Source organism: Eumetopias jubatus, unplaced genomic scaffold (assembly GCF_037043125.1).
Source record: "Eumetopias jubatus isolate StellerSeaLion01/CBP00866 unplaced genomic scaffold, mEumJub1_p1.0 scaffold_9, whole genome shotgun sequence".
Classification (NCBI taxonomy): domain Eukaryota; kingdom Metazoa; phylum Chordata; class Mammalia; order Carnivora; family Otariidae; genus Eumetopias; species Eumetopias jubatus.
This window is the reverse complement of record NW_028274815.1, coordinates 137,584,115-137,606,011: the sequence shown is the minus strand read 5'-3', so window position 1 is coordinate 137,606,011 and position 21,897 is coordinate 137,584,115. Positions and strand designations below refer to the sequence as shown.

At 44.4% G+C, this 21,897-nt stretch overlaps 2 protein-coding genes across 2 annotated transcripts in view; one reads left to right on the top strand and one right to left on the bottom strand.

Annotated features, from left to right (window-relative positions):
* SYCP2 (synaptonemal complex protein 2) overlaps positions 1–4,065 on the top strand; it is an 81,703-nt gene extending 77,638 nt beyond the window's left edge. The window contains exons 36-42 of the mRNA XM_088026660.1: positions 330–457; positions 1,474–1,568; positions 1,647–1,746; positions 1,998–2,056; positions 2,159–2,237; positions 2,332–2,388; positions 3,346–4,065. Of these exons, the coding sequence (XP_087882786.1) occupies positions 330–457; positions 1,474–1,568; positions 1,647–1,746; positions 1,998–2,056; positions 2,159–2,237; positions 2,332–2,388; positions 3,346–3,423 (596 nt within the window). The 3' untranslated portion in view covers positions 3,424–4,065. The remainder of the gene's footprint in view (positions 1–329; positions 458–1,473; positions 1,569–1,646; positions 1,747–1,997; positions 2,057–2,158; positions 2,238–2,331; positions 2,389–3,345) is intronic.
* Positions 4,066–15,870: 11,805 nt separating this feature from the next.
* PHACTR3 (phosphatase and actin regulator 3) overlaps positions 15,871–21,897 on the bottom strand; it is a 206,762-nt gene continuing 200,735 nt past the window's right edge. Inside the window, exons 10-13 of the mRNA XM_028089174.1 lie at positions 18,869–18,930; positions 17,842–17,982; positions 16,550–16,626; positions 15,871–15,976 (exon numbers count right to left, since the gene is read on the bottom strand). Coding sequence (XP_027944975.1) covers positions 15,871–15,976; positions 16,550–16,626; positions 17,842–17,982; positions 18,869–18,930 — 386 coding nt within the window. The remainder of the gene's footprint in view (positions 15,977–16,549; positions 16,627–17,841; positions 17,983–18,868; positions 18,931–21,897) is intronic.

The following is a 21,897-nucleotide window of genomic DNA, read 5'->3' as shown; positions in this document are numbered from 1 at the left end:
TACCACATATAAGCTTTACTGGAATATAAATCTACTGAGAGATTGGTGTGTCATTAAATATGTGGTTATTAACATGGAAATAGTTAAAAAATAATCAGTCCAAAAATGTTCCATCCCAATGTTACCATTGCCAAGAAGATTTTTTAGAAATCAAAATATTTTTAAGTTGAAAAATAGGTCTTTTATGTCATTCTTAGATCATACATAGAATGTGAAAATAAGATTTTGTTCTCAGCTTCATGAGACTTCTAAACTGCATGAAGTTTAACTTCAGACTAAATTTGTAATAATGCATATTTTAACTTTACCTGATTGTCTTCGTTTTTTAGTGTCTGGAAGTGTATCTCCATTATCAACAAATGACTTTTCTATCCATGGGGAGAGCTGGGAAAGTGAGATCTCAGGGCTAGGGGTGATGTGCGAGAGCCTCGACACAGAATTTAGAAGGAAGTTTCATGTGAGTTACCATTCATTAAATTATGATTTATACCCAGAAATGTGCTAAGATACTAGCTTTCTCCTAGACTATCAGCTGGGTTGATCCTTTGGCAACAAAATACCCATTTGTTAACTCCCTTGGTCCTCATGGACTGGTGAAAAGTGGAATGATTTGTCTTAGGAGCCAGGTTTCTCTTCAAAAATTTGTCCGTTATCCATATTCTTTCTTTTGCTAGATTCTTTCTCTTTGTCTTATTTCCCTTTTCAATTTGTTTACCATTTGGACTCTTGGCATGATTTTTCTTTTTTTCTGAACAATTTTCATGCCTCTCTTTATGGCACAGAGAGGACTTCTAGAGAGGGTGCCATCACAGAGCATAAAGGACGCAGCCCCTCTCATTCTGTGTCACCAGGTCTGCACGCCTGCGGAGCCTTAGCTGCTGAGGCTCCAGTGAGGTGATGTTTACAAAAATACTTTCTAGAACAATTTTTAATTCACATGCCTGTGTTTAGTTCTCTTTGCCTGCTGTTAACTTTACAGAAAAAAATCTTTTATCATCAGTCCCATCTCTTCCTTGTCTTTTTCTTCTCTCTGAAACTAAGAATTTGTATATTTTATTTTAATTATCAAAGGTCAACCTAGTCTAAACAGAGAAGCCCTGATTTATATATTCTGTTGTGCATCTGGCTAGATCTAGCAAATATGTTTTCATGGAAGATGGTAATTCTGAGTGAGCGTTACTTTTAGGCTCTGTTCCTGAAGAGAATTAGAATCAGTAGCTTTTTTGTAGATAATGTAGACAGTGGTGTCTTTACAAAAACAATGATCAATTAAACCCTTAGTCAAAACCTTCTTGATGGAACCAGATGCTGCTCTGACTGAGCTAATTAACACTTGGATTTAAATCACCAAGTTTTTCATTTGTTACTTTTCTGAGTTCTTAGTCATTCACATGGTAAAGCCTTTGTTCTTAACATAGCCTGGGTTAGATTATTTTGTAAAGGGTCTTCAAGTTAAAAATTAGTATTTTTCAGATCCGCCAAAAAATGATGGATTATTTTACTAAGCAATCTTGGAAAACAGCTCAACAACATCTGAACACAATGAACCATCAGATTCAGGAGTATAGGTCTGTAATAAAAACCTCTTTTGAAATCTTCTGAATGCTATAGTTTACAAAAATAACCTCATTTTGTTTCTTTAATAGGATCAAAAAACTTGATAAGTTCCAATTCATTATCATAGAGGAGCTGGAGAATTTTGAAAAAGATTCACAGTCTTTAAAAGATTTGGAGAAGGAGTTTGTGGTTTGTGCTTTTAAAAACTTTTTTAAAGAGCTACACTCGGGAAGACTTTTTGTTCTTGAGAAAATAATTTTAGATTTCATATACACACACTTGTAGACTGAAGCTTATGATAAATACCTTTGATAATAAGGGGAAAACCCTGAGAGAGAGTGTATAATATCTAGAATATGCTTAACATATAGCCACATTGTGTATTTAAATTAGGAATATAGTAATTCTCCAAGAGTTAATTTTTGTATTTTAAAATTTAGGATTTCTGGAAGAAGACATTTCAGAAGTTCAATGCCTATCAAAAAAGTGAACAGCAGAGGTTAGTGTGATGTTCTTTATACATTTTTAATTTTTAATCTAAAAATCGAATCACTATATTATAGCAATTTAAAATAACTACAAAGGTAACTCCTTTTGTTAGGCTTCATCTTTTGAAAGCGTCACTGGACAAAAATGTCTTCTACAACACTGATTACGAAGACACTGTTTTTACATCTGAGGTACCAGCTTTTACACGTTGATATATCATCTCTCAATACCTCTTTGCTGTGAAAATTGTACAGTAAATTTCATAGATGAAATATGTATTTATAGATGTGTTCACTGAAAGAAAACATGAAAATGCTGCAAGACAGGCTCCTGAAGGAAACGGTAAGTCCACTCTCAGGTCAGGGTTTCACGTGGACCGGCCACCAGTCAATGACAATTCTGTCACAGGCTTTTCTTTCTTTTTGGATTGAGAGAGAGTTTTAGCCCAATGATTTTTAGTTGTTTAAATTAGAATAATGGAAGCAAATTTATAGTAAAATATTAATAGAGGTGATTAAAATGAGTCCCTCCTAAGGAAAAAAGGAATATCAGTTTGCAGATTTTAAAATGAGCTAAAGAATGATTTCCTTGTACTGTATCTAAGCACTTTACACTGCAGCGGACCTCTGCTGTGCCTTCTGAAGGTGTGTCAGGACAGAGCTACCCAGAAGGAATTACTGTATACTTGGACAACAGGACTCCATTTACTTAGATTTGAGGATAGAAGTAGTTGACTTTCCCGAGGTCCAGTAGGCCAGCAGCTGCATTCTGGGGGAAAGGCTCTCCTGGTGGGTGGGTGGTCCAAGTGATCGTGTCTTTGGTGTTGTCTTAGAGCTGGCAGACATTCTTCTGTATACTGTGATACATCCTGCCCACAAAGATCAGTACTAATGCACTTAATTTTAATAGAAGCTCACTATGCTGGAATAGTAGAAGATCAGGACTTTGTGGCTAAGCCACCTTAGCTTGAAGCAAACAAGCTAACTAGACTGGTGAATGAAATTCAGTCTAGAAAGAAAAAATGTCAACAATTTGGTATTTGAAAGACTGGATCTCTAAGTTGATCTAGAATATCAGTGATGATCCCTGAACTCTGTAGCTAGCTAGGAATAAATCCCAGGGGGCGGGCGGAGAGGAGTTAGATAGAAGGAGCACTGGTACGAAAGAACCTTATGAAAGGGATTGTTTTAAAAAGAAGCCCAAGTAATAGCTAGCTCTTTTTTTTTTCCTGTTTGTTTGGTGGTTTTACAGTGATAATTTAAAATCTAAGTGTGATTTTTCCCCCCCCACCGGCTATAGCAAGAAGAGGAGCTTCTTAATGTTCGCAGAGGACTGATGTCATTATTCATGGCTCATGAAAGAAATGTTCGTGTGTGATGTCTAGTTGTTACCGAGTTTTATCCACTTACTCCTTTTTGTAACAGGAAATACCAGAGTAGCCCTACAAAGAGAAAAATACACATGTCACCCAGGCAAGAGTGCTTTTGTAGGAGCCTCCAAATCCAAAGAAATGTCATCTTATGGATGAGAAAGAACTACTTTAACATGACTCCAACCTCAAGAGACTTCTTTCTCTAGAATATTACTCTTCTTTTAAAGAGAAATTTTTGGGGAACCAAACAGTAAAAGGAATTTGCTTGTTTTTGTAGTAATATTTACATTGCACAAATCTTACCAAGTTAACTATACTCATAAAACTAGTTTCTTTAATAAACTATAAACTAAAGTTTATCGTATAAAATATATTTAAATGAATACAGTTTGTACTAAATATAAGGTATTACTAGTTCAGAATATACTATATGTAATAAAAATTTAGCCATGCTGAGAAAGGGGAGAAGGCTCGGATTTAAAATGGTTCCCTGAGTGTAAGTCAGTCAGTACTTTGAGCACATTGTGGGAGAGTGTGTTTATTCAGTTATGGCTCCAGTTGTTTTATTGTCTGAACATCTTAATTCACGACAGAAGTCTTCACTCCTAAGCAGGCTGTTTTGACCAGTACTTTTTAAGCTCCTAATAGTCATTGTAATAGTATCTTGCTAAAATATAAACTATACATTTAATTGTATAATATATTAAAGTTAAAATAAATACTATGTGACTTGAATAAGTATTATAAATAGACAGTTATTTTATGAACATTGGATCAAACAAAACATCCTTCTGCCATCAGACATCCGAAGCAGGATAGTAAGCAGCCTCACTCCCTAGTGCTGGCCTGCGGAAGGGTAGCCAGGTGTGGAATACTACCAGTATTTAAGTACAGTGGTAAAAGTGGCTTTCTTAGTCTAGCCAAGCAGAGGAATTCAGGTATTGGGAGGGCAGCAGGGATTCTCTGTCAAGAGACAGTGACCGCTCTACTCGAACAGTAACTAATACTCGGGAGTTGAAAGTCCATGCTGCCCTGGGAGACGACCCCTCCTGTTTGCCTCATGTTTGGCCACGCAAGTCCCCTAAATCATGTGTCACCTGCATTCCCCTACCGCACTGTGTGTGTGTGAGACCCAGCCCAGGTCCCCACTGCCGCCTGCTCAGTAGCTGCCCCGCTGAATCTCCCTTTCCAACGTTCTTTTCACCCGACCTCCCCCTGGCAGCTTGCTTCCTGGAGTAGTCCCGGGCCATTCGCTCCGCCACTGTTCAGCTGTGCCTGTTACCTTCCTTGTCCCTCTTTCCTTCCCTACCCACTATAGATCCTCTAGTCAAAAATAATACTCTCTCCCCCCTTCTCTCCTCTCACTGAGTCTGCCAACTCACACCCCTCACTCCGCAATCTGCACACCACTGGAGAAAAGTTACAATCGGGCTTAACTTTATGACCCGCATATTTCACACGGCCACGCAGCAGTCCTGCCTCCGCCCCGTCTGACTTGGCCACATCTCCAGAGTATCACCGCATATCAGTGCCACATACTGTCCATTCCTTGTCTCTTTCCTGGCTTCCGTTTTCCCTCTTACTGCGGGGCTCATTCCTGGTCTGTCACTTTTCTTCACTCTGTACTTTCTCCTCAGGTAACTTCACATGGTCCCATGGAGTGGCCGTCTCTGTGTTGATGGCCTGCAAATGCATACAAGTTCTGACCTTTATTTGGGACGTTAGCATCGCACACAACACTGCTTTTTTGACAGTTTCTACTAAGCATCTCAAGTCTCAGAACAACCCTTGATTTCTCTCCCTCGGGACTCTTTCTCAACACCAAAGGGAGACAAAAAGACCTTGTCTCTCCATCTCTCTTATCCACCCAACTGTGCAAGCCAAAACCTAGGATTCCTGGTTTCTCTCTTTCCCTTGGCCACTTAGTTGATCAAGTCCTGCAGATTTTACTGCCAAAATGTTCCCCGTATGTGTAATTTCTGTCACACCGTCACTACTATTGACAGTCAGTATTTCTCACACAGACAATTGCACCAACCTCCTAAATGGCTTTCCAGCATTTGTACTTGCCTTCTACAACCCTTTATTCACTTCACAACCAAGATACTCTTGCTAAGTCATAAATCCTAGCATGCCTCTTCCATACGTAAAACTCTCCAGTGACCACAAACTCTTAACCAGTGGGTCAAAGAAGAAGCCACAGGGAAATTTGAAAATACTTTGGGACAAATGAAAAAAACATCCTGAGACTTAAGTGATAGAGCTGAGAGGGAAGTTTATAGCTGTAAATTTATATACATTAAAAATGAAGATCTCAAATCAATAAACCAACTTAAACTTTAAAAACTAGAGAAAAGAGCTAACTATACCCAAAGCCATTAGAAGGAAGGAAATAATAAAGATTGCAGTGGTGATTTAAGGAAAAAAACCAAAGTGGAATAGAAAAACAACAGAAAAATCAATAAAACCAAAAGTTGGTAAACTAGGAAACGTTGGTAGAAACTAAACACCTAAATAAGTGGAAAGACCTCTCATGGTGCTTGATTACAAGACTTACTATTGTTAGAAATGCAGTACTTGGAAGTAATTCACAGAGTTAATGCAATCCCTATCAAAATCCCAACAGCCTATTTACAGAAATAAAAAAGCTGATCCTAAAAATCAAACGGAAATGAAGGGGATCTCACATAGCAGAACAACCTCAAAAAAATAATATAGTTGGAGTACTCACACTTTCCAATTTCATACTTACTACAAAGCTGTGTTAATCAAAACTTCCTAGTGCCTCAAGAAGGAAGAGACATCTAGACCAACAGAATAGAAATGACAGTCCAGAAATAAACCTGCTCATCTATGGTCAACCGACCTTCATCAAGACTGCCAAGACCATTTGGTGGGGAAAGGAGTGGTCTTCAGCACATGGTTTGGGGCAACTTGATAGCCCCATGCAAAACAAGGTTGTGCCCTTACTTTACACCATATGTAAAAAAATAAATTGATCAAACACCTAAAAGAGCTAGAACTATAAAACTTAGAAAAAAGCATAGGAGTAAATCTTCATGACCTTGGATTTGGCAGTGGATTCTTAGATAAGACCAAAAGCACCAGCAACAGGAAAACAAAACAACAAAAAACCCAAAAGGTAAATTAGACTTTAAAAACAAGAAAACCTTTGTGCAAAGAGTACTTTCATAAAAGTGAAAAGACAACCTATAGAATGGGAGAAAATGCTTGCAAATCACATATCTGCTTAGGATCTAGTGTTCAGAACATATAAAGAATTCTTACAGCTAAGCCACAAAATGACAAATGACCCAATAAAAATAGGGGCAAAGGATTTGTATGATCAGTTCTCCAGAGAAGATGTCCAAATAGCTAACAAGCACATGAACATGCACGGAATATCATTAGTCATTTAGAAATTGCAAATCACAACCATAGCAAGATGCCGCATCACACCCACCAGAACGGCTAGAATCAAAGGACTGAAAATAAATATTGGCAAGGTGGTGCAGGACTCGGAACCCTGTGGGTTTCCAGGGGGAATAAACACTGCAGCCCCTGTGAAAACCAGTTTGGTGGCTCCTCCAAGAGTTAAATGTGGAATTATCCTGTGACTCCATAATTCCACCCTCTGGCAATACACCCACAGAACTGAAACCAGCTATTCAACAGATACGGTACAGGAATATTCGTCCACAGCAACACGAGTCCTGACAGCCAAGCATGGAAACGCCCTGAATGGGCACTAAGTGAATAAGCGCGGGTTGTGCGTCTATACCTGAGCTGTGCCTCGGCCATAAAAAGGAAGAAGTACTGATTCATGTTACAATGTGGATGAACCTGAAAAACATGCTACTGGGAAAAAAATAAACACAAAAGGTTACACTGTAGGACTGGATTTCTATGTAATACCCAGAATATGTCGATCCACAGAGACAAAGCCGGTTGGGGGTTGCCAGGGGCTCAGGGAAAGGGAAGATGAGCAGTGCCTACTTCAAAGATAGAGAGTCTCCTTTGGTTATAGGATGAACCAGCCGGAAACAGTGGTCGGCTGGCTCCGAGTGTATTAGACGCCGCTGAAGTGCGCTCTTGGCATGGTTAGCTTCCTGTTCTCGGCACTTCACCTGAATTTACTTGGAAAAAATTAATGAAAACCCACAAAACCTCTCTAGAGGTGTCCTTTGCGCTTAAAACCCAACCTTTCGATCAGGGCCTGAAAGTCCCTCCGTGAGCTGGACTTTGCCTCTTTCCCCACCCTAGCTTCCGGCTCCTCTCCTCTTCCTCGGCGGACTGCCAGCACTGTGGCTTGAACAATCCTGTTCCTGCCACGGGGGCTCTGTCCTTGGGCCTCTGTTCCCACGGGCACATGCTGTCCTCTGGGACTCACGTGCGGTCCTCCCTCACAGTCCTATCCCTCCAGAAATTTCTTTCTTCCTCCTTTCCATAAACCCCACTGCTGTAAATTCTATGAGAACAGGAACCTTGTCTGTCTGATTCACTTATGAGTGGTAACTTAGGTCACTATTTCCAGAGCCTAAAAACGTGCCTAGAGAAGTAAGCCTGCAACAGTGTGAATGAGTGAGGGAACGAATATAGCACTTCTAGGCAGGAATTTACCGAATTCAGGGAGGGCGGATATGCCTGAAACTCTCAGATCCTCAAATGCTGTACAGTTGTTGCATTTCCACCAAAACGGATAACGAAGTATTAGTCAATCAGCCACCTGCGTATCTATTATGTGTCCCATACTGTGCTTAGCTGTGGATGCAGAGATAAGAAATGAACCGTTTCCTTGTACTTAAAAGGAACTTAGCTCTCGGAAACAAAGTGAGTGTTGCTGGAGGGGGTGGGGGTGGGAGTGGGGTAACCAGGTGATGGGCATTAAGGAGGGCACTCGAGGGAATCAGCACTGAGTGTTCTATGCAACTGATGCATCACTGATCTCTACCTCTGAAGCTAATACTACACTATATGTTAATTGAATTTAAATAAATTTTTTTAAAAAGATGATTTTAGAAAGATGTGACGTGTGTATCCATGTTTTGTAAGAACAAGGAGCATGTGAATTTCAAAAAAAGTAATCATAAAGAATTCTATGGATTTCCATTTTATTGGCCCCTTGGAAGAATTGTGTAGGTGTGTCAAATGTACATAATAGACTTTATTATCAAAGAAGATACAATGTTTTTGATGGTTATATTTGTGATGTTTAGTTTTGGGTTTTTTGAAAAACAGTAGGGCTCAGTCGGTTAAGCGTCTGACTCTTGATTTTGGCTCAGGTCAGGATCTGATGGTTGTGAGACTGAGCCCCTCATCAGGCTCTACACTGAGCGTGGAGCCTGCTTAAGATTCTCTCCCTCTCCCTCTGCCCCTCTCCCCCCCACTCCATGCTCTCTCTAAAAACAATTCATTAAAAAAAATGAAAAACCGTAGGTCAAAAAAAGTCCATGGAAATATTCTAAAATAATATCTAGAGGAAAATAATTCAACATTTTTTCAGGAATACAGATGTTTTGAATGAGATCTATATGTTGCACTGTCTTGAATTTTAATTTAGATACTATAATTTTGGTTTATGCTGCTGTGATAGCAATAATTTTAAAAGTACAGGGAAGCTGGAGCAGTGTGGGTTGTCATACTAATGAAATGCTTGCCTTTACCATCAATAAAGCCTTTATTATTTACCTCATAAAATGTGAATTTTATGCAACTCTCCTACTGTCAGTATGAGTTTATAACGAACATTGACGTTTGGGACAGATTTGATGTCAAAAAATTTTAAGCATATTAAAAAAATGTAATTGCTTGACTTTGTTCTGTGTAATTCATTTTTAACATTTTATATATTTATTTACACTTAAGAAAAATTAGAGCAGGAGTTGGCAAATTATCTAAAAGACCATAAAAAAGTGTTTTAGGTTGTGTGGGCCAACAGGTAAATTGGAGACTATATGTAGGTACTTGCATAAACATGTAAGAACCATTCTTGGCTTGCAGGCCATTAAGAAAAAAAAAAAAAAGGCAGGCCTGGTTGGTGGGCTGTCATTTGCAAGACCCCTAGTGTAGAAGAAAACTTCTAAAGATCAGATCTCTCTCTTCTTTACTATACAATGTATTTCTCAATTTATCTCACTATTTAACAAAAATAGTGATTTAAATCAATTTTGTATTAGCAGAGCCTGTTACGTGAGTTAACTAATACAGCCAGAACTCCTTGATTTTCCTATTTCAAACATATTAAAAATAAATGAATCATTCTAGCCAAAAATTTGTATTTCTTACCGGGGTTGCAATTTAACACCATGTTGGTGTAGGCTTATCACACTTCCTCAACCAAACTGAGCTGCAAAGTGGCAACTATTCCAGAAGAACATATGGGAGAGAGAACAAATTTTGCATCATTAGTATAACCAAGCTGAAATATTTCTTAAATACTCAACTCTAGAGACGTTACTACAGAGATGTCAATGCCACCAAATTCTGACCCACGGATGCCTAGCAGATCCTCTGAGCCATAGTGGGCTGTGTGGTTTTCATTCCACACTTAATTCCACAGTGAACTGGCAGTCTACGGTGACAAAAGTCTGACGACTCCAACCTCAGTGCAGGGTGTGAAGCTCATGGTTGCTGGAGCCAGCTCGGCAACCACCTGTCACTACCACCTGTTAACAGCTGACCCACTCACCGTTACTGTCCCTGGATTCCTATGTAGCTCCTGAACACATCGAAGGAAAAGTTAAAGCAAGCTTGGAAGGAATCGTAAATGCTATGAAGAAACAACTGAAGTAGAATGTTGATCACAAGAACAGAGCAGGAAATAATGGCAACAAACGAAGCTAAGTTGGAATGTTAAAAACTGGAGCAAGGTGTTAGATGTTCCTGAGACCACTCTGTGCCACACCAGGAGTCACCACTGTAACCAAGAAGTTCTCCCGGTGGAAAGCAGGGGATGCACCATCCGTTTGGGGCACACACCTGTGCATTTGCAGAACATGCATCTTTGAAAAGGGGGAATAAATTGCATTTAGAAAGCAATAATGTGCATTTAAAAGCATGGTTTTTCACTTTAAGAATTATTAGTGTTTACACCATCTCCAGATTTTCTAACCATGGCTTATTGTCAAGAAAATGTGATTTTTAGAATTTCCCTGTTCACCTTCTTTAAAGGGGATTTAACTGCTGAAAGACTTAAAAGTTACTTTTTATTACTCTAAACATAAAATACCATTGTTTTCATGAAGCTGTGGGAATTTGTAACTAGTAGCTTTTCCGTTGTTCATTCTAACATTGTCTAAACATGAACTAGTTGGGGCGCCTGGGTGGCTCAGATGGTTAAGCGTCTGCCTTCGGCTCAGGTCATGATCCCAGGGTCCCTGGATGGAGCCCCGCGTCGGGCTCCCTGCTCTGCGGGAAGCCTGCTTCTCCCTCTCCCACTCCCCCTGCTTGTGTTCCCTCTCTGGCTGTCTGTCAAATAAATAAAATCTTAAAAAAAAAAAAAAACATGAACTAGTGATATGTTCTTATATCATCAATACATTTACAGAGAAATTAATTTATGGTGATTCACTGTTTAAAAATATTTTCATACGTTCAGTTTGAGTCTCAACATGTTGTTTCTTAATGAGCATCTTCTCATGTTTCTTTCACACGAAAGACTGGAAAAAATCTCTGGAAAAGAATGGGGTTTAGATTAGAAGCATGTGAGACTAATAATTTTAACAACATAATAGAATTCTACATTTCTGGATTTGAACTTGCTATTAAAGAACTTGGCTTATTTGCAACGACGTGGATGGAACTGGAGGGTGTTATGCTGAGTGAAATAAGTCAATCAGAGAAAGACATGTATCATATGACCTCACTGATATGAGGAATTCTTAATCTCAGGAAACAAACTGAGGGTTGCTGGAGTGGTGGGGGGTGGGAGGGATGGGGTGGCTGGGTGATAGACATTGGGGAGGGTATGTGCTACGGTGAGCGCTGTGAATTGTGCAAGACTGTTGAATCACAGTTCTGTACTTCTGAAACAAATAACGCAACATATTTTAAGAAAAAAGAAAAAGAAGAAGGTAACAGGAGAGGAAGAATGAAGGGGAGTAAGTCAGAGGGGGAGACGAACCAGGAGAGACGATGGACTCTGAAAAACAAACTGAGGGTTCTAGAGGGGAGGGGGTGGGGGGATGGGTTAGCCTGGTGATGGGTATTAAAGAGGGCACGTTCTGCGTGGAGCACTGGGTGTTATGCACAAACAAATAATCGTGGAACACTATATCAAAAACTAATGATGTAATGTATGGTGATTAACATAACAATAAAAAATTTAAAAAAAAACTTGGCTTTTCACCTCTAAAATTTAGACTTGTAATTACTACGTATTTCCACAAGATGGACTTCTTGATGTTAGGGTTTAGGGATTGCTTTTATTTTTTTTAGCCATTTCAATTGTCTAAAAATTATTTAGGTAATATAATTTCAAAGTCCTTTTGACATGTTTAAAAATGTCCTTTTTACAGACTTACAATGTACTATTCCCCCTATCATGCCAGGTTAAAACTTGATACTTCTAGAAGTGATTTAATTTCCTCTCATAAAATAATCAGTTATGGTTTTTACATCTTTTAAACTCCTTAAAAACAATTTCTTTAAGGACTTCATATTCACTGTTACTTTAATAGTTAATCATAGTTTATTTTGTGGAAACGAGAACAAATGATTTGTGAAGTTAACGCATAAACACCTAATGACTCTTGGTGGTGAAGAATTGTGGTAATTCAGATGTTGTGACTGTTACTGAATGGGGAGGCAGCAGGACGTTTTTTCTAAGTCTTCAGGCTCTTAAGTATATACACTTTCTCTTCAAATTTACAGAACATATGTAAATGTATATACAGAAGCGTGTGTATCACCCATACCATGAGATTTATAAGCTGCTTTTTAATTTTGTTCCTCCAACTAGGGTGAGGGACATTCGGGATGCCCAACAGAGCCTCCCTCAGCGCAGGGTTAGGTGTACGTAGTAGGTGCGGAGTGAACACACCTGACTCACAGTTTCAGTTGCTCTCTCGACTTCTGTAATACTGGATAAGGACGTGAAATATGGAAATACAACTTAAGGGAATAGATTTTGATTAATAAAAATACAATAGAGAAGTTAGATACTGTTGCTAAATATTTTGGTTGCAATGAAAAGGTCTTCTGGTCTTACGATATCTTAGAACCCTTAAGCCTGAACCAAACCAAACCCTCCACTGGGTCTCCTGTAACTTATTTCCATTTTGAATTGTATTTATCCATTCGTTAATGGAATTTTACTTGGGCAAAAAACCTGAAAATGTGTCCTATCTGCCAAGTTACCTCTAACCAGGGGCCCAGCTTCCAAGCAGTACTGTTCCTTTTGGCCTTGGGGGCCAGCATGGTTTCGGAAAAAAGCACCCTTTTCCCTTCTTTGTTTCGTAGTAAGTGCATTGATATTTCTATGTGAAAGAGATTGAAATCTTACTTTTACATAATTTGGGCTCACACTTAATATTCTGAACTGAGTAAAACAAAATAGGGAGCTGCTAAAATGTAGTTTAGAATAGGAAAAAAAATGAAAGTTTCCTGGAGGTTGGCCACAAATAATGGGTTATGAATAGAGTATACGTATGTATTAAGTACACAATATATAAACATACACATGAATGCTTGTAAAATTAAAGAACTGGGTTCGAGTTAGAAAAGCTTTAGATGTCATCTCATTTCATAAAGAAATTGAGGCTCAGAGAAGTGATGCAGTTCGCAGAAGCCTGCACAGCAAGGAAGTGGTAGAGTTGGAATTTTCCCACCGTAACGGGGATTTCTTTTAGAGAGTCTAACTCAACCAACTGACACCACGTTCGCTAGCATCTAGGCTTGATCACAAGTCCTTCAGGACGAACTGCTGCCACAAGGGTTGAGCAGTTTCCATGGGCTCCTGACCCACTTCAGTCTTAAAAGAAGCTGAGCAGGAAAGGTCATAGAAAGCCATGAGGTAGGGTGCGCAGTGAGGAGTCACGGAGGACATGCACCTGCTCCAGGGGCTACTGGCAACCCCACCAGCGGCTAACGTTTACTGGAGGTGTAGAATGTGTTGGTCACACTCATCTCCTTTAGAAGTTACAGCAATATTCTGAGAGAGATGATCTTCCTAGAGAGAAAATAAGTATCTTGGTGAATAGCGCAGAGCTGGGATTTAAGCAACAGGGTCTGCAAGCTCCTAAAGTCAGGCTCCAAGCCACGGGGCTTCCTGCCTCACCACGTACCAGGCGGGAGGGCGGGCGGACAGGCTCACCTGTGAGGATGCTTTTCCAAAGGCCAAGGAAAAATACCTTTCGGGGAACATTATTTTTTTTATTTATTTATTTTCCCCCTTTGTGCCAACATTAAGTTTTACCTTCGTGCTAGGGTAAATGTCCTCTTCGTAATCTGCACTCCATCTAAACCTTTGTCTCTTATAACAGAGTTTTCCATAATGTTTGCAAATGTGAACCTAAAAATACTCAAAGACAGCCTAATTTTCATCGTGGCAGAGTTTTCCACCAAGTTGTTGCTCATCTCTGGGTTCATTACTCAATGATACATGAAGTTAAATTAACTTGAAAAAGATAATCTGATTTTCTAAGGCACAGGTACTAACAGAATTTACAAAACAAAACACACAAAAAGTTGGAATTCTCTTTTATGTGTCTGGATCTGATGGCTCGAAAGGACTAAAACTCGACTTATTTCGCAGATCTCCGCTCTCCTCCCAACTCCAAAAAAACGTAAAACCCAGGTTCATTTCCTGCAATAAGTAGTCATTTAATTAAAGAACAAAATTAACAGGAATCAAAATGTTGCAGCTGTATTTTTTGTTAGACATTATATAAAAAAAAAGTATAATACAGTCAATAATTCTGTGGAACATGAACTTAAAGAGTTCTCAAATTAACTGTGATCAGAATAAAAATGTCTTTTCCAACAGAATCCCGAACGCCGCTGCGCCGCACGTCCTGCGTCAGAGGCCCGGGGGTGCGCCCGCGCATGCACGTCCCCCGGCCCCCGTTTCACTGCAGAACTGTAAGACCAGGTTCGAAGGCAAATGGCCGTTTTCTTCTGGGAGAGCAACTCCGGGTCTCCACTGGGCCCAAGAGTTTCCACTCTGCAGACACCAGAGAGCGAAGGGCGTCCTCCGGGCTCCCCGCGTACAGGCGAGCTCAGCCCAGACTCCACCTGCCTCAGTGCGCCCGCTCCTCTCGCTGACGAGGCAGGGAGTCATGAGCCGAACTTCAGGAAAGTTCCCTGATGAATATTCAGTGTTGGTATCAAAAATTAAACACAAATTCTTCTCAGAAGAAAATCTCTATGGCCTGTGGAATCTAGGAATTATAAAAAGACAAATAGTGTAAGCTCATACGTTCCTAAGTTAAAATGGTCAAAACCTCCCACAAATGTATGTGTGGCTACTGAGAGCTGCTCCGAGAGCCAAGATGGAACACAGAAGGAGGCGCCCGCCTTGCTCCAGGCAGTGGAGGGCCTCCGAGGGCTCCCGGGCCTGCGCTGGACCGCACAAGGGATGATGGGCTGAGCTCTGCCCAACAGCCGGAAAGCTGCTGCTTAAGCTCTTGAAGTGTGCAAGGCCAAGGCTTTGCGACAACAGGAGAAGTGATGAATCGGTTAATAAAACCACCTTTCGGAAATGAGGGTTACCGTTTTGTTTTGTTTTTGTAAGTTGGTAATGCGCTTGTGGTAACGTGTAATACATGTAACAAAGTCTCGGGTGACTAAAAATCCTGTTCTTCTAAAAACTGATACTAAGTGCTAAAATGTGGTATAAAGACCTTAAGAATTATTTCCTGATGTCCAAGTTTTGGGCCAGCTCTTAAAATTCTATCATCCAAGAAAGGTATTAAAGACTTAGGAGAGAAGATGCATATCTTCAGTAAACAACTCTTACTAACCAGTAATGGGAAAGTGTATTCGCTATTTTGACATTAACACACGGAACACTATGTAACCACTCTATCCTTCTTTTAACATGGTAAACATGAAAAATAGCTTTAAATGTTTCACTGGACAATGTTGATTTCCTAAACATTTCCGAGTGTTCTGGATAATCGAAACTAAGATGATCTATTCCTGCCCAAAGGTATGCCAGTCACGGGGACCTTAACAACTTCATAAACTGTTTACTTGCCGTCATTTCCTCCTCTGCTCTTACGGCCGCCTCTTCCTCCCTTAATATATTCACCCCGAAACCGTCCTGGAGGATGGAACCCCATCACACCCGGTTCTGCCCCACAGCCACGCCGACCTTACAGAGTTCGTCTCCTAAACCACCACAGGGGCCACTTGGGGACCAACCAGAAAAGGAAAGGACTCTGCTATTTTAGTTTAAGGCAGTACCCATCCTCAGGATCTCCGTTCTCTCAGTGTTTGGGGCTCCAGCGTCTCTAGGCCAAGGGGCCGTGGCAAAGGGCCGAGGAAAGAACATCCCTCCCAATAAGCAAGGGGAAGCCAGTCTTGCCCCCGCCGCCCCCGCCGGAGGCCCCGTGGCATCTGTGGACACCAGGTCCACAGCACACATTCCCCACAACGACGACAGGACGGCTTGGTGCTGGCACATGGCCAATGTGTCCCCACCGCAACAGAGGCTCCCCAGAGCGGGGGCCCCCTTGACCTAACGCCTCGCTGCTGTCTCCACGCCTGGCATGACCCCTGGCATGCCACAGGGACTCCAGTATTTGAGTCTGGGGGAAGCATCAGCTTGTGTTAAAGATGCGAATATAAATGCAGGGAAGACAGGAACGGGTGAATGGAAGGGGCTCGGTGGCCTCCTGGCGGCACAGACGGGTGGGGCTCTGAAACGAGAGGTCTGGACACTACAGGAGGGGCGGCCGACGGGCAGGCAGGTCACGTTCACTGCGCATGAACTCCTTAAGGCCTGGACCCAGTAACACGGCTCTGCAGCCCGCCCGCCCGCCCGCGCCCCTAGGAAGCCGCGTGTTCCATCCGGCTCTCTGCAGAGACGCTGAATTTGTTCACCCAGACCCGCAGGTCTTTGTCTTTCTTTTCGTTTTTTAAAGAAACATGTGGTAAGTACCACTAAAGTCAGACACACAGAAATCCGACCTTGTCAGATGCTTGCTTGATGCGTGTACTTCCATCTCGTTACTCTTGTATTCGTTGAGCTCCTTACGAATGGCTGCCTGAAATTCAAAAACAGGACGTTAAAAAATGAACACAGGAAATCAGTACCCAGATTGTGGATGAACAGTAGTTCCTAATCTTCACTGAGTTCTGTCGTGCCGTAATCTATTTCAAAAGAAGAAGAAACGTGGTTGGGCCTAGCACAGCCTCTGGCACTCGGTCGCAGTCACCCCCAGCCAGTCCCCCGCCGTGTCCCAGAGAGGCTGGTGAGGCCGCCCACAACCCCCACGGCACACACCACCACCGCCGCACCGAGCACACGCTGAGCCACCTGACGAAGGAGGAACAGCAAAATAATGCGGCAAGTTCGGCTTGGGGCGAACTCCCGCGGAATTCTGCAATGAGTTCATTTGGAAGCTGTTCTCATTTGGGCACGGGGTATGGCTCTGTGTCCTGTGACAAACAGCATCATAGCGCCTCAGGCCTGTCACCAGCCCGCAGGGACCCTGCGCTCCCTTGGAGGAGCCCTCCGGGGCCGGCTAAGGGCCGGGGAGAGGCTCTGAGTCAGGACGCGGGTCCACACGTATGACCCAGGACAGGCCTGCTTCTCACGGGGATATTCTGGGCCTTACAGGAAGCGATGCTGGACAGGCGGGATTCAGAGACTCCGTCCAGGCAGAGCGAGGCTGGGGGAGGGCTCACTCAGCCCCTCCGCTTCCCCCACAGCCTCTGGGACCTGCCGCTTCCTCGCTCCCTCCCCGCGCCCCACACCAGTCCCTTCAGGCTGCTCCGGAGGCCCCCAGAGACACCGCACACCTGAGCGGTGGGGACGGAGCCAGAGCCGCCTCTGTCTACACTGCCCGTGTCACTGCAGCAGACTCTGCCTGAGCCCCGTCCTCTGCCTCTTTTCCACCAGAGTCTCTCAGCTCCCACACTCCTGACATCGGGGACTGGCTCGTCCTGGGGTGGGGCATCATGGGGCGTTCAGTGGCATCTCTGGGCTCCACCCCCCCACCCCCCATTTCTGACACCAAACATGTCTCCAGACACCGCCAAGGGCAAAACTGTCCCCTAGTTGCCAACAGCCATGAGCCCGGATCAACTCTGTGAAGCCGACATCGGGGCAAAGCACAGCCACAATTTGAACATCTGCTGGCACCCCCCCCCCCCGGCCCCGGGTCCAGGAACAAACTCGCTGGCCCGCCGTGGTCTGCCCTCGCGTGGTACGCCCCCCCACCCCCGCCCGCCGCCCAGCATGGTGGCGCCGTCTGTACCTTGTCGGCCGCGGACAGTCGCGTCCAGGGTTTGTCTGCCCGTCTGTCATAGTCCTGAGCTTTGGCCACTTCCACATAATCGCTGAATCGGATCAGAATCTTCCTGTCTCGCAGTTCATCCACCGTGGGTCTCTGATTCAGCTGAAATCAGAGATGGCCCGTGAGCCGCCCACGGCCACACCAGCGTCCTCGAGGACTCAGGCAGACAGCACGTGTCTACAGGGACGCGGGACACTCGGGAACTGGGAGACACATGGCCAACACCAACAATCGCCCACAGGCAGAACTGAATTCCAGCCCCCGGCACATTCTGTGCCGGCGGCCCAGGCTCGGGGGAAGCTCGCTGAGGAAACTCGGGGGACGCGTTTGATGGCAGCAAACACTTGCTCCGACTCCCCTTAGACACGCCCAAGTCAAAGGTCCAGAGAGAGAGGATGCTGCCCGGAGCAGCACCCCGAGGTCAGCCTCAGGAAGGACGCCTGTTCACCTCCGGCGGGGGGAGGTCCCCTGCCCGTCCTTGCTCCGGAGCACGGAGAGCGGGCCGGCTCGCGGGGCTGTGACCTAGGCTGGCTGCGGCCGGTCCCACCTTCACCCCGCGGGTCCCACACCAAACCCTGGAGGCCAAGAAAACTTCTGCCACTGGAGCTTCTGGACAAGCTGAAGGTACCAAGGAGCCTGAAAGGTAAGTGAACGCTGACACCCAGGGATGCTCTTCCTACGCTCTGTGTGAAGATCTCAGGTACACGCAGGTGATGCCCAGTCACCGTCTGGCTCCCTGGGGATCCGTGGAAATGTCATCGGGCCTGACCTGCCGCACAAGCTGCTTCCCCCCGACCCGGGGCGCGGAGGGCGACACCAGGAAGGGCAGCGGTGCCACCTTCCCAGCGTCTGGGGAGCGAATTCGCTGCCATCCAGGAAGACATCACTGAGCGACACAGTGAGGCCCTGTGTCACCTGCCCTCCCCTCACCAGTGCACCTGTCACCTGTCCCTCAAGATCCAGGGATAAGACACTGAAATCATAGTACCTTTCTTGTCAATCTTTGCTTGATTTCTCTTCTTTCTTCCTGCTCTGTCTGATCATTCCTTTCTGTGAAAGATTAAAACAGAAAGAAAAAAAGAAAGAAAAACAGGTTGAGACTCTCCTCCTTTTGGCGGCTGAGGCAGGCTATCAGGGACACCCCATGTCACGGCTGGTCTTCCTCCACTTGGCCGGCCACACTCAGACCGTGGTCTCACTGCCATACAGAGACGCTGGCACCAAGAGAAGCTTCGCCCACGTTCCAGCCCTTCTCCTCGGCTTTCTCCGTGCTGGACTCAGCACAAAAACTCAGCTGCGCAAATTTATTTGCAGGAGAAACAAGAAGCAGCCCTCCCTCCCTCCCTCTGCCCCAACCAAATATCTACCCTCTGTCTGTATATTTACATCCAGGAGTATAGATGACTCGCACAAATACTTTCAGCAGGGTAAGTAAACGTGCACATCCGTGACTACTAATACGTACCACATACGAATATCATATATGAATATTAATAAACTGTCACTGCTTTTTTTTTCCCTTCTGCTTACTAGGTATACATACAGACTTTCAGCCAACCAACATACATAAGGAACACCCTTCTCCAGACTCTGGGCAACATATGCTTGCCTGGAATTCATACTTTCAGGGCATATTTCACATCTAAAGATACCATGCACCCAGCTGACTCTCCCCTGCAGGAGCGAGCTCACTCAGATGGCATAGCCTTTTAAGGGAGCCTCGGTGCTTCACTAAACTCGGCTTCGCCGCTGAGTTGTGACTATTAACATTCAAGCTGTGTTCATACCTACACGCGGGAGCTAAAAATAGAGAAGTCAGAGCCGTGGTGTAAAATGCAGGCTTTGCCCTGAGGTACAAGATAACGGATGTTCTATTTCTGGCGCTCCGGTTGCTAAATAAAGCCTCAGGTCCCAGGCTGTAGGAAGCTCCATTCCTGGGAAGGGAGGCTCATCTGCTGGCACAGACTCCTAGAAACACGGCTGGCTCGAGAAAGGGGGGCCCTGCTGCTTGCACTTCACATAATCTCACATCATCCGCCTTGACTTACAACATTCCACACATTTGTGCATTTGGGGGATTGGGTTCACGGGTGTTAGATATAGGGTACTCTTCAGTAACTTTTTTTAAAACGAAGACTTATCTTGCATTTGAATGTTTTAGAAAAGGAAATGAAGCCCTTTTATGTTCTTGGTTCCTAATCTAAGTGATAAAGCAGGAGAAACCACACGAGGAAGCTCTCTGCAGAAAGTTGATGAGGCAATCAAGAAAAAATTGTGGAAGTACCAATATAAGGCCGACCATAAGGGATTTCAGTGATGACATGACGCTAATTCTGCGGATTTCTTAAAAAATAGGCCCTGGACAAAGGCCAAGGGCCGCCTCCATGTGAAAAGGGTAAAACAAAACCAGATCTTTGTCTTTAATGACCAACAGTGTCATTACCAAGGTCACATGAGTGCCGCAGGTGCTTTGGAGAGGTGGCCAGCAGGGGCCCCTCTGGAGCAGGTGCTCTGTTGGGAGCCAACCCCCCCAAAAGTCCTTCCCCAAAGCTTGAGCCCACGGCTTCTCTCTGAGCAACACCTAGTGATGGGTTTGTGGACCTTCGATTCCCAGACCCAAAAAACGCTGTGCCTTCTACAAACTAAGGGATCCACGACCACAGCCTCCCTACCCAGATGTTCTAGAAACAGAGCCAGCAGCTTGGAAGCCACGTTCGAGTCTTCTGTAAACCATCAGAGATGCACTGTTGCTTCTAATGCAGGGGTTAGAACACAGCCCGTAGAGCTGGGCAACCTTTGGCTCTAACTCCTTGCCAAGATTCATGTCAAAAAGCTGTATTACTCCTTTAGTTAGCTTCCTTACCAGGCCAATGGGGAGTGCGGTGCCACACCACACCAATTCAGCGCAGGTGCATAAGCAAGCCCTGAGTACCGTGGCTGGCACAGCGTGGGTCTAACGTGGGAGCATCGGGTTTGGGGTCGTCACCTGCAAAGGGGCCACTGTCTTATCCACAGATGACCCCCAAGCCAAGTTCCGAGTGTCCGTCAGACCTGATCGCAGTGAGTTGTGAGCCCACACTTGCAGATGAGCAGATACAATGTGACAACATTCTAAGGATTGATTATAGGCAGAAAATGCCCTAGAGCAGGAGGGCTTGAAGCCTGTGTCAGGGGCCTGTGATGATGCTGTTCTACGCTGGACCACACACGGCTACTCTATTCTCAGCTCCACAGAACAGAACAAAACAATCGTCCACTGAGAACTAGCAAGGAAATTCGCAGACACTCCCACTTGGGGCACTTGAGATGCTCCTGAGCGGACGCACCTGACTGGCTCAAGAGTGTGGAAGGGACCGCCGTGGCCTGTGCGGAGGAAACCCACTCTCCCCTTCTGTTCACTGCACATGAGTGCATCAGTCCCAGTTAACCACTCTGCACCTCCACTCACCAAGCACTGGTGCTATTTTTAAGGCTCCGACGTTTATTTGCAAAGACTAATACAATTGGAGGTGCTTACTGGTGTGGGGACGTGGCATCCCCAGGAGCGGGGCCGAGATCCATGCGGAGCCGAGCCTGCTCACGGGGAAGCCCCGCCGCCCGCTGGGGCAGCAGACCCCTCTGCTCCAGCCCGCCCACCATCTCCTGGGCTGTGGTTTTGGGGGCATCTGTGAGGTCATTGCTTTATAAATGAGTGGTGGAATTTTTAAACATTCAAATACTTGGTGACTGAAATAGCTTGACTCTTCTGTCTCCTGGATCAAGCAGGTAGAGTCCACGAAAGGTTCTCTTTAAATCCTCAGAGGAGACCAAGTTCACACAACACAGAAGAGGAGGGGGGAGCCTCTGTCCTGGAGCCAGATCTTGCGTGCCCCGCCTGCCCCACCCAGCCCGGGGCAGGTCAGGAGCCCTCGCCCCTGGGTCCCAGCCAGGCCTCGTCGGGGGGCAGGCTCAGGTCTCACCAGACATCAAGACGAGCATCTTAAGTCTGACATCAAATACACGGAATCCCTTCCCTAA